At 40.6% G+C, this 17820-nt stretch overlaps 1 protein-coding gene across 1 annotated transcript in view; it reads right to left on the reverse strand.

The window, feature by feature from the left end:
* The window catches only part of mgat5 (alpha-1,6-mannosylglycoprotein 6-beta-N-acetylglucosaminyltransferase), a 47727-nt gene that overhangs the window by 20895 nt on the left and 9012 nt on the right, over positions 1-17820 (reverse strand). Inside the window, exons 3-4 of the mRNA XM_055059586.1 lie at positions 16504-16668; positions 588-664 (exon numbers count right to left, since the gene is read on the reverse strand). Coding sequence (XP_054915561.1) covers positions 588-664; positions 16504-16668 — 242 coding nt within the window. The remainder of the gene's footprint in view (positions 1-587; positions 665-16503; positions 16669-17820) is intronic.

A 17820-nucleotide genomic window follows, 5' to 3' on the forward strand; every position in this document is an offset into this window, starting at 1 on the left:
CTTTTCTAGCTTGTGTGTAATGTTGGCTGTGTGTTTTGACACTTTGTTGTGAAAGAAAGTTTATATTTAGATATTAAAACCAAGTGGTTAAATGTTAAAATATTATGATAGTACTTGGTAAAAACATGTCCTTAGTTGACAAGCACACTTATGATTCATCTTCAATAAAAATACAAAACAAAATGTTCAATTTTTCCCAAGGAGGAACACATAAAACCCATACAGCAATAAAAAAAAGAAGGATATGAATGAAACAGGCTTGTTAGTAACCCAAACAGCTGAACTGCTATGTCATGTGCCTGGAATTAAATAGCAAATGGACTCAATATGACAGTGATAAAAATGTTCTGTTTCATATTTGCATAGCCTTGCAACAGATAATTTATCATTCTAGTGTGTGAAGTGGGTGGTAACATGCAAACTGTGTGTGTGCAAATATGTATCAAGTTCAGAATCTGGGTCTTTCCAGGTCAACCTCTTTTTCAAATAAAGAAATAAAAGCATCTCATACAAAAAAATAATTGAAGGGAGTAGAAAAAAAAAAGCAGGAGCAGATGGAGAGAGATGAGTGTGTGTTTGTGATTCACCTTGATCTTGCCCTCGCAGTGAGGAAAACCATCCAGAGGCGGCAGTTCGCACTTCTCCTGGGCTCCGTTTAGGAGGTCTGAGGGAACGCAGGGAGAAACAGGAGAAGAAAATCAATAAGGTCGACTGGGTCAGCCATAAAGTTTCTATTTTTTGTATTGTCTGCAACTTTGACACCATCACACTGGAGATGACAATTTAGAGAACTTAGAAACTTTAGGATGCTGCAGTATGGAGGAAGGATAGAACTGAGACAGAGCATCTCACATTTCAGAGAGATAATAAGATGACTAGGAACAAAAAGGTCCAGTAAATATTGATAAAACATGGTGGTGGCAGCATAATGCTGTGGGAATGTGTTTATGATAAAGGAAGCCAGAAGACATGACAAATTTTTGTCTGTTAAAGAGCTTGTGATGTGTGTTGGAGATTAAAATGTGATAGTAACAAGTGGTAAGTAATAGAGTCCATCAGAATAACAACCTCTCACCACCAACAAACCCAAACATGTTTGTATGAACACTGCTAATATAAATCCTTCCAGTCGGATTTCTCTGACCTCACTACGGTTTTTGGAGCAACTTCATTCACACTGACTTATAGTGACCCTATTGGAGCAGCGCATAGGAGAAATGACACATCATTTCTGATAAAAACCTTTGTCTTTCTCCAACCCATTTCCTCACAACAAAAGGTGATGCTGAAAGCGTCACAATCAAACGAGCCTGCAGGGTTTTCTTTCATGCCTGCTCTCCAGGCAAACAGTAATTTGTCCTGACTGTCATTCAGAGGCGCTGGCTTCATTAGAACTGACATTTGCTGGCAGAAGGTGAAAACTGTGTCAAATTATATTGTTTCAACATAGGTAACATGTTTTCAAAAAGAGGTTTCGGTAAGTTATATGAATAAATAAAAAGTAAATAAATTTATTAAAAGAGTGGGAATGGTGTCAAAGTGAGGCTATTGTTAGAAGCAGGGTTGACCTGCTCTGCTGGCTTTGCAGGTGGTTTCCTGGAGTTATGCAAGGTAATGATTGGTTACCAGGACACAAGCTCAAAACAATTTCTTGAAATAACCAACATCTGCTTTAAAAGATTACTCAAACACAGTTTGTAAATGTTGAAAATGCACACATTAAACAACATTTTCCACTGACTTCTGAGAGTTGCTAAGCGTTAAATAAATTAAAAATAGTTAAAGGTTGTGTTTTTAACAAGCTTAAATTAAATAAAAACAGAACTATTTGTTTCCTCAATGTCTGACATTTAACTTACAGTCAGTTTTAAAGGAAGGTGACATCATTTTTGCTGCAGGAGGAACTGGTGCATTTCACAACACAGGACCAAGAGGAAATATTGAGACATTATCTTCAGAATAGATTTTTTTTTTTTGAATGAACAATAAAAAAAATGTAAAATGACTTAAGGAAAATGAAGCGAGTGTTTTCGACAAGACTCAGTTCCACCAGTTTTGTCAGGAGGAATGGGCCAAAATTAGAGCAAACTACTGTGAGACAGTCGTCCCAAATCCAAACAAAATGGTTGTAAACTCTTTAATTAGAAGGTTTAAATGTTCTTCCGCTTCAGACCAGGAAATGTTTAGTCTGATGTCACGTCTGAGGGAGCGAGAAAACAAGGACTCTTTCTAAAGAGTCTGCAAAAACTTTCAACCGTATTTGTGGAGTTGCTTTGTGTAAATAACACTGCGGTGGCTGTGTTCTTTGAAAGAGAAGCCTAATTAAACAGTAGCTTTCAGCTGTTTGGTAAAGGGAATGTCCCGAGACAAAAGCCGTGGAGTGAGCTGCAGTTATTCCATCCTTCAGTCACCCGGCCACATCAGCGTACCAGTCAGCCAACCAAATGAACAACCAGGCAAGGCAGGCTGTCATCAAGCGGTTCGCACCAATGCTGCCAGGCAAATCTTTTCCTCGATTTAATCAAGCATGAGTTGCTGCCAAAGAGGAAGCTAAATATAGCCACCTTCATAATCAAAAACAGGAAAGATGGGGCTGATTCACCTCTCAGATACGCCAAACTAAGACGACTGTTTCACTACAAGTCCAAAGTATCACGTCTGGCGCCATTAGTGATGCTTTGAATGGGGAGAAAATGTCAGATGGAAACATAACCAAATGAGGACGTCACACATATGCTTCTTCAGGTGAGGTTAAAAAGAAAATATATCTGACCACAAGTTGCCAACAGAAAAACAGACAAAACTAAGCAAATAGAAGCCAGCAGCACACAGCTGAAATTGGTGTTTAAATGCTTTTCTTAGAGCCTGAAACCACAAATGAAAACACACCAGTACAAAAGTTTTTATGTAGCTGCAGCATATAAAAATAAAACCAAGGGCGGAAAGTGTATGAAACTTAAGATAATGAGGCAAGCAGTCTGTAAAACAGGCAAATAATCAGGAACTGAGAAAAATGAGATCATTTAAACTTGAGTGGTATATCCAGAGGCATCTGAAGTCACCGTTAACCAGCACTTAGCGCTCGCTGTTGTTCATCTGATAACACTTTAATAGACTCATCGGTGAAGATATGCAACACTCCACATGTTTTCTTTTCCCCCTTATTCTTCCCTGGATGTCTTGGTCCAATTTCACTAAGTAATTTGACAACTACATAAGTGGACGGTGGAAATCTGGCTTATGCTATTCTTTCACTCCCACTCAGTTTTTAACCTCAGTTTCCAAACAAAAATGAAGCTTCAATGAACCTTCAATAGTTTTTATACACTTTCCACCATTTTGTGATGTTCCGACCAGAATCCTTTGCGACTAAACAATAGGATACTGGTTTAGATAAATATATTCATGGCCAAGTCAATGTCCAGACCTAAGTTTAGCTGGGAATCTGAGGTAGAGACACTTTTATTTAGAGTGTAATTGTACAGAATAAAAAAAAAAAAAAGACATTAAAAAAAATTCAGGTAAAAAGTGCAGTTTCCCCCTGAAGCGAAACAGCCTTCACATTCGAGGCACTTTCCTGGAAGATATTAATGTGTGCAAATTTAACCATCATCATGGCAGCTCAGATAGACAGGAGGAAAGCAGAGCTAACAGCAGAGCGCTGACAGCTAAACAAGTGGAGAGATCAGGAGATATAATCAGAAAGTCCTGCTTGGATCGTTGTAGATTTTAGGGTAGAATCCTGGACACCTTGTAATGACACTAAATATAACAGAGTGGCTCACAGGTTTTGTTGAATTGGAAGTGAAAATCTAGAAAACCCTGAAACAAATACATAACGAAACCCGACTCAATGCCAGTTCCATTTTAAATACAACTGAAAGAGGAGCTGAAATGACAAGCAAAACCTGTTGTAGTTCATAAACCTCTAAAAAGGTACATGGCGTTCCCTGACAATTGCGGATGGTGTTTTAAAAGGTCAGTGTGTTCCAGCTATCGTGTTTTCGGATTTCTGAGCCACCCTGGAAAACTGACTGTGGTGTTTGGAAAGAAGATATGAACTGATTTTATGGATTCAGTCCGAGAACTGGTAGATAAGGTATGTAGCCCTGAAGCATTGTTGAGGAGGACATGGGCAATAAGGTGAGAATCTCCATCTTCTGAGATTCTCAGAAGTTGAACTTGAACTAGAGCTGCTGCTTCTTCACATTCAAGAAAGTTTGCTAAGACGGTCTGATTGGGACACTTCAAGGACCTCGATAGGTAAGACACAAACCAAACCGAAGAAGGTCAATGCTCTCTTTGACACTACAGTGTTCAGACCCAGATCAATGTTCAACAGAATGACAACTGGGATGTTAGGGAAAATGATTTTGCTCAGTATTTTTGACCAACTGAGTATTTCAGCAGTCACAAATGACTGCTGAAATACATCAAAAGTCACTTATAGGTACTTTCTAGTCACTTTTGTCTTCTGTGATCATGCAATTGACCAAGAAAACTTCATGAAAAAGGGAGAAGTAGCATGCTATCATATAGCAGATGGAGAGGAGGTAGAAAAAAGCTTTTTTCAGGTCATTCTACAATCTAAAGACACATAGCGAGGTAACACAAACCAGAGGGGCTTCCCAGATTGTCAAGCACGTGTTTGGAGCTGGTCAACACATGTCTCCCACTACCTCCGGTCCACTGCAAAGTCCTTGAGGCAGAAAACCAAATCCAAGTCCCACCCCTCTGCTATGTAACCCTGATCTCATTCCCCTCTGTTGCGGTGAGCACAAAGTTTGGCTGCCACCAATCCGCCTTTTGTGCTCGGGCAATCTGATCGGCTCGAACAAAATTATCCAGGAAAGACATCCAAATTTCACACCAAGAGCAATCCAAAGACAGGAGATTAATCCAGGAAACCTTTTAGAGACCTCAGGTATGACTAATGTTTCACTGTCAGAGGCGGTTCGGGCGGTGAGACAGTCTGGACACTGGAATTTTGTGAAAACTGAGATGTGAATCCTTCTAACAAGTTTTTTGGCTATTACACAAAAAATCTGAACACATATATTGAACCCAAGATTAAATAAAACAAAGACGCACAGAAGAAAACGTATGCTGAAAGAAACTAGATAACACGTGTCGCATCCAATGGTGTTAGTCCAGATGTTCCTCCCATTACGACAATGCTTTCTTAATCAAAATGTTGGAGGAGTTTCTCAAGATGGAGCAGAACTACAGTCTGCTAGAGAAAGAAGTTGCGTGTACTTGTTGCTCGCTCATATGAGGGGAAACTCTTTCAATGACTCCACATCAAAGGGATTGAAACAAAGGATGTTTCGATCTGCATTACTGTCTTTCTGACGATTCACAAGTTTCTCCTGAGCAGCAGTCTCAAGGGGAAAAATTAAACAAAAAGGAATCCTCATCAGTTTAGGTCCCACCAGTCCAACCAGTAGACCCAGGACTTCAGAATTATAACCCAGTCTGCTACAAATTGGAGGTTGCTACATTTAAAATACTGTTATTCCCCATTTGCACCAGCTGCTATTGAAACAAGCACCATTTAAATTTAACTTTCAACTTTATGTTAGCGACAAAGTTTATTAAGAATAATGAGCAAGTTGTCCCACATGTTTGTTTATGACTGCCGTGTGGATATGTGGTTACTGCTCTTGTCTGCCAGTCCTATTAATACACTTCCTGTGTGCATAAATGACTGGAAGTGTTAGATACAGTAATGGTTTAAAAACAGGGCTGTGATATCTTTTTCTTTTTAAAACTGCACACTTCTCCAGACTCAAGTTTATAGATTTATTTATGTAGTTCCTATAAAGTTCTTAACAGCTTGGGGATAAATTTTTAAATGTTTTTTTTATGATTATTATTGTTGCATCTGGACTGGATTCATTTCAAAATGTGAAATGTAGCCTATCGACACTTTGCAGATCCAGTTTTAAACCCTGAAATAAAGCAATTTAAAAGCCTGAAATATGATGCAATTGTCATTTACATATGTGAGCTCTTTAATAATTCCATATTTATCTTTGGTTGCTCATTAATTAGTCACATAAAAAATGAAACTCAATGTGTGATACAGCAAATCAAATGAAAAATATGCAATTAATGTGTAGAGATATCCTTTTTTTCCTTAAGAAATTGAAATGTGTGAGAAAAATGTCAGAAAATGTAATGTGACAAATAATTCATAAAGAGCAGAATGTACCATTAGGAATACTTTTAGTCAAAAGGATAAAATTAACATTGTTTTCAGCCAAAGCGCTGCCATTTTGTCCTTGGATTTCATTTTTGCTGCGAATGGTAAAAAAATCAGCAGATAGCACTGCTGAGAGACAAAGTGGTACAAACACATTAAGCTGTGAAGCATCTCTTTCTGCAAAAATAGCCAAAGGTGACATCTCCACCAATGTAGCAGAAATGAAAAGGACATTAATAAAGTTAAACACACTCAAGGGAGAGAGAAATCTATCGCAAGGGGGGCTTAAATGGGAGAGGAGAGCATCAAGGTCCAGCTAGCTGCAAATCACAACCTGAGTATAAATTACATCTGTCTGTTTGCCGTGGAGTGTGTGAGCGTGGGCATGAGATTAAAACCGCCGCTGGCAGGACCACACATGAAGCACCAGTGGGTAGGTTGATTATCCACATCAGTGAGACACAGGGAGACAAGGCGTCTCACACACTGCCACTGGGTCCAGTTCTATTTGCCTCCTGCTGAGCAAAGCTGGATGGACAATCTGATCCTATCAGGGACTCCTTTGCAAGCCAGAAGAGGCAGCAACTACCCCCATTTCCTCAAGGAAATCTAATCTCTATGGTCCAGTCCATAAATTTTGGCAAAAGCAGTATGTGAAATTGGATTTGGTGGCTGATTTCAGCAATCTCACGGGATCACCGCATTGTTTGGAGACTCAGACTGACATCTTGTTACGTCTTAAAGACACATGCTACACCTACGTCCGAAAAAAATAAATAAAAACAAAAAAACACCCTCTCTAAATAATTAGTCAGATTTATCACAGGAAATACAGAACATTAAGTAAATAACCACAAAACTGGAAAAAGAACTGTTGCATCTGTTATCACAATGCAACCTACAAATGTTTGCCAATATTTAGTTTAGATGTTTTGGTAAAATGATTAATGGTACTGGAGGTTATGAATCGTGTAACACATGTGAGAACTGAGGTGACGACAGCGTGAATCTACGACAAACCGCATCACTTCAAACTGGAACCGAAAGAAATTGAAATGTGTGAGTTCCTCATTAAAGGTTGCTTTTGTATGACATGAATGTCTACATATGATGCTCATTGTGGTGCCAAAAACCACAATGAAATAAATCATTTCAATGGATGAGATTTTTATAAAATTTAGAGAGAGAAGCATTGGGGAGAAAACTGGACATTGACTGAAATTATCCAATTTTCTAAACTATCTGGAATCTCAAAAACCTAGTATTTTTCCAATTAATTAAATAGTCATCAACTACACTCATCTAAACAAAAAAAAACAACAAAAAAAACACGTATTTTAGATACAATTTGATCTTCAAACATCTTAATTTCTCCTATTTTCTTATTATTTCAGGTCTTTCCTCCTGTAAAAACATGGACTTATCAGACTGAAAAGCCCAGCTTTAGCCTGTGACAAGCCAGAGTTCTGAGCTGGGAAGCTTTAGAGCATCCTGGGTGGAAACAGTTCAGTCCCAGGGCTGCTGTTCAGCTCCATCTTGATAGCAGCCGCCATGAAAGACAGGCGTGTTCCCTTCACTGTCCAGATTCCTATCTGTGTAATTGCGTTCCAGTCGGGGAGGAGCGCCAGTGGAGCTGACAACAGCTCTGCCTGCCACCCACTCCAACACAGGAGACGTGCTTCAAAGGACACTTTGGAGTGCAAGGGACTGGAGTTCACTGCCAGGAGAGCTGCAGGCTTCACTTTGTCCTGCAACTACGAATTACAAAGTTCTCTGCAAGTTCTACTGCTGCAAATCCTTATAGACGTGTGTTGCTGGTTTGGGTAACGGAAGAGGAGCTCAAACAAAAGATACATGTATGCTTTTGTAACATAGTTGAAATGGTTCAGTTTAAATTCTGCTAGTATGGGTTTTATGGTTGTCCTGTGATGAGTTTTTTTTTTGGCGCCCCTACTGGTTGCCTATAAAAGGAGGAAGAACTGCAGATTCCACACAGTCTGTCAGAAACTCTACTGTGGTAGGTCATCAAGTCCAGTTCCTTTCTGAGCAGTAGTAGTGCTTGTGTTCTGAGACTAACGTGGAGTTTTGTTGCAGTACCAGAGTTGGCGAACCAGTAGAGAGGCTTACTGTGTTTTTGTTATTGTTAACACTCATTACAGGTAGGCTAATTATATTATGTTAAATGTCAGAAATTTATGTTGTCGGTTATTTTTCAGTTAAGTTTGTCAGTGTGTTTATTATGTTGTCAGTTTGTTGTGTTTGCCTGTCTGTCAGTTTGTTTGTTCTCTGTTTCAGTTGGAAGTTACTGTTGGATAGTTAGTTAGTTAAATTTGACTGCTGCCTATGTTTATTTTTCTGATTTTATTGATTTATAAGAGAAGTATTGTATGAATTTTATTTGAAAGTTTTGATATTAATGAAAATCCACTATACGATCACCTGTTATAAAAATGTATTTGTAGTGATTATTGTAGGACACAGTCTGTCAGAAACTCTACTGTGTACCCAGAGTTGGCGAACCAGTAGAGAGGCTTACTGTGTTTTTGTTATTGTTAACACTCATTACAGAAATTTACCCAACTGGTCTCCACTGTGTGCTGTGTATTGGGGAGGAAGTCACATTGGTGCCGTGACCCGTTCAGAACTACATCGGACCGGGCTTGTGACTTCTGATCCTCACGTCGCTGGAGCTCCACTGTACCATTTGGGTTTTCAACACTAGTCTAAGTAGTGCTTCTGTATGTGTCCATAAATCCTTGTGAAAGGATATTTCTTTTGAGTGCTCTTGGACTATTGTCAAAATGAATTTCAGTAATTTTGGACAATCAAACATGACTCCACCCTGCATGGGCAGAGGTAGAGGGTTCTTTAACACCCCTGTTCCATTTTCAATGGGTGACGAAGTATTGGGTGGAGCATTACTTGTTGTACCTGGTGTAAATGACTCATTTGTGACTAGAGAAGCTGTTACGCCCAGTAGTCAGACCTGTCCTAATGTTCAGCCTCCTCAGTGTTCTAGCACATCTATTCCAGATTCTCATTTTAATAATGCTGGGCTGGTTGATCAGATGAGCACTATTGTTCAACAAATTGGGCAACAGCTGGCTGATAGTGTCATGGCACATCTGAACTCAAGTAACCCAAGTGGAACTGCAACAAAGAAAACTCAAAATGAGAGCCATCAAGTCCCATGCAGCTCATTAGATCTTTCTCAGGTCCAGCTCGTCTCCAGAAGCCAGGTTAGAGAACCACCTATTTTTATAGGGGAGAGTTCTGATTCAGTTACAGTTGATGAATGGGAGGACTCAATGAGAAATTACATAAAAAAGAGTGGTGTACAGCAAGAACACCAGGCTGAGGAAATCCTCATCCATCTTAGAGGCAGAGCCAGGATGTTGTGAAGTGTGGAATACGTAGCTGTGGAATTGATGTTCAGCACAATCCACAAGCCATCTACTCACTTCTGCGCAAACATTTTGGGTCTGATCAGTGCTCCCCCGTACCACTTGCTGATTTTTACTCCACCCAGCCAAAAGAGAATGAGGATCCATTCGAATATTGGCTAAGATTAAATGGTGCTGCTGATGTTGCTGTTAGCCGTCTTAAAGAACAGGGTAAGACCTTTGACAATCCAAGTGTGGAAGTTACTCGCATGTTCATCAGAAACTGTCCATGTAAAGATTTAGCTCCCACCTTCAGATCCAAGACCATAGAAAAATGGTCAGCGCAAGAAGTTCAAGAGGTGCTGGATGAGTATCATATGGAAAAAGGACTGCGGTCTGCACACAGGGACAGCAGAATCAGTGTGAACCGGGCAGAGGTAGACTGCACAGCGCCCACATCCGTTCATAAGCAAGAACTGCAACAATGCGTAGCCCCAGACATTTCTACTATGGATAGGCTGATTAACATGTGGGAGAAAGTGTTACTTCAAGCCCAATGCAACTTCCAGCCCAGCAGAAGACAATCTGTTGAAAGGCGTTTGCCGACTATTAAAGGACTGAACGACATACCATGTTCTGTGTGTAATGATAATTCTCACACTGCACGTACGCACTGCCGCCAGAATAATCTGTGCTTCTTCTGTCATCAACCTGGCCATTCAAGTAGAAACTGCCGTCAAAGAGAACAGCTGCCCTCCCACAACCAGCAGGGAAACTGAAAGATCTGCGTGAAGGGGAGGACAGCGCAGATCATCTCAGCGACACTCCCATCTTGGATTCTTCTAATGATGACTGTGAGACATTGTACATTAATTACAGCAGAAAAGTCCCACCACAGAAAACTTTGATTGTACAAGCCCCTCAGAGACTTTCTAAGACTGACAGTTTGTTCTACACAGATGTAACTGTTGGAAGCAAACACTCTCTCAAAGCCTTGGTTGATAGTGGATCAATGGCATGCACCATAAGTGAGGAGACTGAAGCAAAACTTTCAAGCTGTCTCACAAACCAAGATAAGAAACCAGCTGCTGATTTTGTTATTGTTAGATGTGGAGGTCATGCCATCACACCTTCTGCATTGTATGAACTCACTCTAACAGTTTTTGGCTTCAATGTCATAATCCCTGTGTTAGTGGTTCCGGGCCAAACTGATGAGATGATATTGGGCAGTAATGCTATCAAATGGCTGATTTCACAAATGAAAATCTCTTTTGATGACAACTGACTGTTCCTCTCAGAGAAGCGTTCACAAAGACAAATTGCCCTGTTTAATGTCTTTGCTGTCAGACTCAATGTCCTATGACCCAGACATGAAACCCATAAAGGTGGGCACAGCCAAACTCAAAAGGTCTGTTACTCTCCAGCCCCTGAGTGAACATTTAGTTTGGGCCAAACTGCCTACATCTGATGTTTCTTTAGTTGGATGTTCAGTCATCATTGAACCAACTCAGTCCAAGTGCAGACCCAGACAAATTCTAGTGGGGAGGGTTGTGGCGTCATTATATGGTGACGGGTGTGTTCCTGTCAAGATTGTAAATCCAACTGAAAAATCTCTCACTCTGCGAAGAAATGCAAAGGTAGCCGATGTTTACACTTGTGTTTCTGTACAAGCTTTCACCAAACCTGACTGCATCCATTCCAACACACAGTATGCCAAAGACCCTGTAAAGACGCCAGTAACTGATGAGGAGATGTCTCATAAACTGAGTGCCATTGGACTTCAGGACTTAGACATCTCATCTTGTGAAGTCTCCCTTGAATGGAAAAATAAGTTATTGGAAATCATTCAGCAGTATGAATACATATTTTCTCGGCATAAAATGGATTGTGGGGATGCTACAGATTTTGTGCACAGAATTCGTCTTGTGGATGACAAGCCTTTAGACTACCATACAGGCGTGTTCCACCCTGCCATTATGAAAAACTGCGCACTGCTCTGAATGAAATGGAGGAGTTAGGAATTATTCGTAAATCACAAAGTGAATACTCTTCTCCCCTGGTTCTGGTTGTTAAGCCTAATGGAGATCTCCGCATATGCAATGATTTCAGATGGCTGAATGCACGAACTGTTAAAGATGCACATCCATTGCCTCATCAAACAGATGCCCTCGCTGCACTTGGTGGGAATGTATTCTTTTCCACCATGGACCTGACTTCAGGGTTCTATAATGTGAGGCTACATGAGGATGACAAAAGGTTTACTGCCTTTTCGTCTCCCTTTGGCCTACATGAGTACAATAGGATGCCTCAAGGATTGACCAACAGTCCCGCAACTTTTATGAGAATGATGATGTCTATTTTTGGGGATCAAAATTTCACTAGCTTGCTATGTTATTTGGATGACCTGATGGTCTTTGCCCCATCTGAACAGGTTGCGATTGATCGGCTCCAGATGGTTTTCTCTCGTCTGGCCGCAAATAACTTAAAACTGTCTCCAAAAAAGTGTCACTTCCTTCGCAGGTCAGTGAAATTTTTGGGTCATGTGATAAGTGAGGATGGTGTAAGCACTGATCCAAGTAAAGTTCAGGCTATCAGTGAGGTACAAGAAACTGATCTCATGGAGTCTGATGGTGAGACACCATGTGCCAGGAAAATTAGATCCTTTCTTGGGATGGTTCTTTATTATCATCACTTTATCGGGAAGTGCTCTGTCAAAGCTAAACCACTCTTTAGCCTTGTGGCTGAGCTTGGGGCAACAAAGAAAAAAGGGCGCGGCAACAAACCCAGAATCAAAAAGGGTCAAGTTAAACTGTCCCCATCTGATTGGACTGATGAGTGCAAGGAGGCATTTAAAACTTTGAAAAATGATTTGATAAATAGTGTTACTTTGGCTCATCCGGATTTTAATGCTCCATTCATCCTTGCGGTTGATGCGTCTTTTGATGGCATTGGAGCTGTTTTGTCACAGCTTCCTCTTGGGGGGAAGGTGGCTAGACCAGTGGCTTTTGCCAGTAGGACTCTCTCACGCTCGCAGCTAAACTATCCAGCACATCGCTTGGAGTTCCTTGCTCTTAAATGGGCAATATGCGACAAGTTTAGCCACTGGCTAAAAGGGCGTCATTTCACAGTCTGAATTAACATACATACTAACAAAGTCAAGGTTAGATGCATGTGAACAACGGTGGGTTTCCAGGCTTGCTGCCTATAATTTCGATCTGAACTATGTTCCTGGTAGCAAAAATGTTGTTGCTGATGCCTTAAGTAGAGAACCATTTGTTCAATCATGCATGAGCCATCGCATTGTAACTGAACCGTATACCGCGCTAATTAACCAGGTGAACGGTAAGTTAGACAAAATGGTTCAAGACGCATTTCATTTTACGACCAAGTGTCAGCTGGTTGTGGAGTGCACAGATGACAATGCTGAGGTGCCCTCACCGACTCCCCAGACATTATTAACATCACAAGATGTATCTGCTGTTCTTGAGGCACATGAGTCTGGAGGTTTCAGTCAGATGAGAGCCACTGATCCAGCTGTTTTACAACTCAGTGACATTGATCAATCTGCCTTGATGCCAAAGAGTGAACTTGCTAATTTGCAAGGTCAGGATAGTGTGCTGGGCAGACTTTTCTATTATATGCAGTGTCACAGGAGACCCACCAGATGTGAACAAGCAAGCGAGTCACCTGGTGTCTTAAACCTGCTTAGACATTGACCTAAGCTTGTCATTAATGATGGCCTGATGTACAGAATTAAGAAAGACAAACAAATGAACATGACAACTCAACAGTTTATAGTCCCTGACTCTTTAAAAGCTAAAGTCCTCCAAGGGGTGCATGATTCAGCCGGTCATCAGGGCCAGGCCCGCACACTGTCTCTTGCCCGACAGAGATTCTTTTGGATTGGGATGGAACGTGACATCATTAACCATGTGAAGTGCTGTTTTCGATGGTTAGTTGGCAAAACTCCAGAACCCAAAGACAGAGCTCCCCTTGAAAGTATTCACACCTCTGAGCCGATGGAACTGGTCTGTATTGACTTTTGGACAGCTGAGCTCCCAGATAAGCGTTGTGTGGATGTTCTAGTGATAACGGATCACTTTTCCAAGATGGCACATGCGTTTCCATGCAAAAATCAGTCAGCCAAACAAGTTGCTCGTCGTCTGTGGATGACTTCTTCTGCATATATGGCTTCCCTAAACGCATTCATTCAGATCAAGGAGCAAATTTCGAAAGTCTTCTCATCAAAGAACTTCTGGAAATGGCTGGCATACAGAAATCTCACACCACGCCGTACCACCCAATGGGGAATGGCATTGTTGAACGTTACAATAGAACCTTAGGAAACATGATACGAGCACTTCCTCCCCAGTCCAAGGCAAGATAGCCTCAGATGCTCAGAATGTTAACATTCTGTTACAATTGCACTGAGCATGAAACTGGGTTTGCACCGTTTTTCCTTATGTTCGGCAGGATCCCGCGTCTACCCATTGATGTGGTTTTCCAGTATGCTCTGTCAAATGGCCCTGTTGTAGACCATTATGAGTTTTTCTCCCGCCTCAAACATGATCTCTCTGTGGCTGCCCGCATTGCTCAACAAAACAGTTCATTAGGACAAGTCCACCAAGCAATGTACTACAACCGCAGAGCTAAAGGTTCTCCTCTTGATGTGGGTGACAGAGTTTTGGTTGCTAATCGTGGTGAGCGAGGGAAGAGAAAAATTGCAGACAAATGGGAATCAACAGTGTATGAAGTGGTGTCTGTGAAGCCTGATATAAATGTGTATTGCATCAGGGACCCTGTCACATCAAGGACAAAGGTTCTCCACAGAAATCTTCTCCTTCCTGTCAACTTTCTCACTGCTACTGCCATGTCTGATGATGCGGATCATTCCCTGTGCCCTTCCACAGCAGGAAGTGGACCCCCTGATCCTGTTGTGCCTGATGAAGTACAGAAGAATGAAACTAAATCTGTGAACTGGCTTTTGCAGATGGACAACAATAGTTGTATGGATGAAGTTGGAAATCACCCTGACTGTGGTTCTGACATTCCAGTATGCGGTTCTTCAGTGGACATTTTGTTTCCTGTCTCAAGTGATGTGACCAAGGACTTACCTGAATCTGATCTCCCTGAATCTGCTGCACTGTCAAGTTCTTCTGAACCAGTTCCCAACCTTACAACTGCAGCTGTCCACTCTGAGCTTATTCAGCATGATCTTTCAGCCGAATATAGTGCTGACACGAATTTAGACTTGCCTGTAATTGATGTCGTTTGCACTCAGCCGTCTCAGCTATGCACTAAGTCGGGTAGGCTTGTTAAGCCTCCAGCCAGACTTATATGTGAAATGAATGAACAGGTTGTGGATGGTTAAATGTCAACTGTGGACTCTCTGTTTTCCTTTGTAAAGACCAAGATTGCAGGGTAAATTTGTGTTATTTAGATTTTTTTTTTTTCAGTGATTGTTTGTAGAGCAATGGTTGTACATCAAAAGATGTAAATGGCATCTTTTGGGTCTGTGTTGGTAAGCATGTTGGCCTCACTTTTGCTAACATTATTCCTTAAGGAAAGTTTAGAACTGATGTGACTATTATGTGCTCTCTTCATCATACTTTTACTTTAGTGTAGTATGTACTTCTTTGGTGATGTTTGGTATTGTTTTAGCAGAATTTAAGGGGGGTGTATGTAACATAGTTGAAATGGTTCAGTTTAAATTCTGCTAGTATGGGTTTTATGGTTGTCCTGTGATGAGTGGTTTTTTTTTTGGCGCCCCCTACTGGTTGCCTATAAAAGGAGGAAGAACTGCAGATTCCACACAGTCTGTCAGAAACTCTACTGTGGTAGGTCATCAAGTCCAGTTCCTTTCTGAGCAGTAGTAGTGCTTGTGTTCTGAGACTAACGTGGAGTTTTGTTGCAGTACCCAGAGTTGGCGAACCAGTAGAGAGGCTTACTGTGTTTTTGTTATTGTTAACACTCATTACAGGTAGGCTAATTATATTATGTTAAATGTCAGAAATTTTATGTTGTCGGTTATTTTTCAGTTAAGTTTGTCAGTGTGTTTATTATGTTGTCAGTTTGTTGTGTTTGCCTGTCTGTCAGTTTGTTTGTTCTCTGTTTCAGTTGGAAGTTACTGTTGGATAGTTAGTTAGTTAAATTTGACTGCTGCCTATGTTTATTTTTCTGATTTTATTGATTTATAAGAGAAGTATTGTATGAATTTTATTTGAAAGTTTTGATATTAATGAAAATCCACTATACGATCACCTGTTATAAAAATGTATTTGTAGTGATTATTGTAGGACACAGTCTGTCAGAAACTCTACTGTGTACCCAGAGTTGGCGAACCAGTAGAGAGGCTTACTGTGTTTTTGTTATTGTTAACACTCATTACAGAAATTTACCCAACTGGTCTCCACTGTGTGCTGTGTATTGGGGAGGAAGTCACACTTTTATGCAACCTTTTATCTACAAAGGTTGACAAAATCATGGAGATGCTGTCTTCCACAATAATAGATAATTATGGTGTTTATTGCTATAAAAAATGATAACGACAACGATGTCCTAAACCTAGTTAAAACCTAAACAACTTTTGTTGCATTTATTCGTTATTTATAATTTACAGCATTCATCACTTTCGTGGCAAATAAAGCTGAAAAATCTGTTCTGATTAGCAACATTCTTATCTGTAAAGCAATTATTGACTTATGTCAAAAAAAGGAACAATCACATGAGTTATTTCGCTGCTACAAACCAAAACATCTTTCGGAAAACCTTCAGAATTCAATGCAAGTTTGAGCAAATTTCAGCAAGCAGCAGCAGGAGCTTATTTGGATCAAGTCCAAATGCATCAAACTGTGCGATGCTTGTAACGTTTTGCACAACACGACGCGGAGGAAAAACAAGAGGTCCGGTACGTACCGGCTACATTCACTTTTTCCGAGTTGGAGGCGCTGGGGGTGGCCGTGCCGGTGCCGTTGGTCAGATTGGTTCCGGTGCCGTTGTAAATGCTCTCCACCTTTGACTCCAGCTTGCCAAGTCTCAGCATGATGTTATCCAGCAGCACTGCGAGGGTCTTCTTCAAGTCTGCAGGTGAGAACAGGCAACTTCATTTCCCTCCCCAAGCAGAGATATCAACTTTAAAACAAGTTGGATCAAGTTTACTGCTGCATTTCTCCTTCAGAGAACATTTAGAGCATCAACATCTACCTCTGAATATCTTAAGATCTCTGAACGTAGCAGGAAATATGAAATTCTGCAAAAGAGAAAGCTTTTCTATTATCAGGCTTCCTCCTCCCCCGTCTTTTTCTGCATCAATATTGCAGAAGAAACATCAAACAGGAATATTTCTGAACGGTAATGAGATGAAAAGGACATTCAGAATGGCATTGGCATAATTCTCTGGCCTCCTCGACACTTTAACCTGCAGCGATTGCGATGACATTTAGAGGAAAATGTTAAGTCTAACAAAGAGTTGCTTAAACTGGCAAACAGCCATATTTACTGCTTTTTATCTCATTATTAAAAATATATTTTTAACCATGTCAGTAATAGTTCTTAAAAATAGAGATGGTGTTGTTAATAAATGTCTAAAATGAATACGTTATATATTTTTTTTAAGTTTCAGCCAATTGTTTTGCAAAATGACATTTCTTCGTATAGATAAAGCTGCCTCAGCCCCTGAAAGAGCTTTGGGGATTCACAGAATTAAATTGAAATGGATTTTATGGGTCCTTCATGGGTAACAAAGAGGATCCCCAGCCGGGCTCTTGAAGTCATTACAAATCAGATCAAGACAAATACAGGAAGCACAGTGCATCCTGCTGCCTGGCTTCCTAATCAAGGATTTGAAATGGATTTTTATATGATATTGGACAGTGGCTGGGCCACAGCTGTAGCGATGAGAAACTCAATCACATTACGGGAAGAAAGAAAAAACGCCCAAACAAACAGGACAAGGAAGCATTTTCTGAAAATGGAAAGAGAATCATAATAATCCCTGGATATTGTCTGAAATGGATTCGCCTCTAATTCTTCACTCAATTTTAGCATGAAAATTTTTTAAAGCTGCTGAAAAACCACACCAATAAGACAGAAGTTCAAAATAATTACAAATATCGAGTTACAGTCCTGGAAAATAAATTCCAGTGAAATCCATAAGCCTGGTGCAGATCCCGTTTCGCTCGATACCTCTGCACCTCCTTCAGGTTCTGTAGGAGCTGATTTAATCTCCAGGAG

Source organism: Poeciliopsis prolifica, unplaced genomic scaffold (assembly GCF_027474105.1).
Source record: "Poeciliopsis prolifica strain line A6 unplaced genomic scaffold, Auburn_PproV2 SCAFFOLD055, whole genome shotgun sequence".
NCBI classification, from domain to species: domain Eukaryota; kingdom Metazoa; phylum Chordata; class Actinopteri; order Cyprinodontiformes; family Poeciliidae; genus Poeciliopsis; species Poeciliopsis prolifica.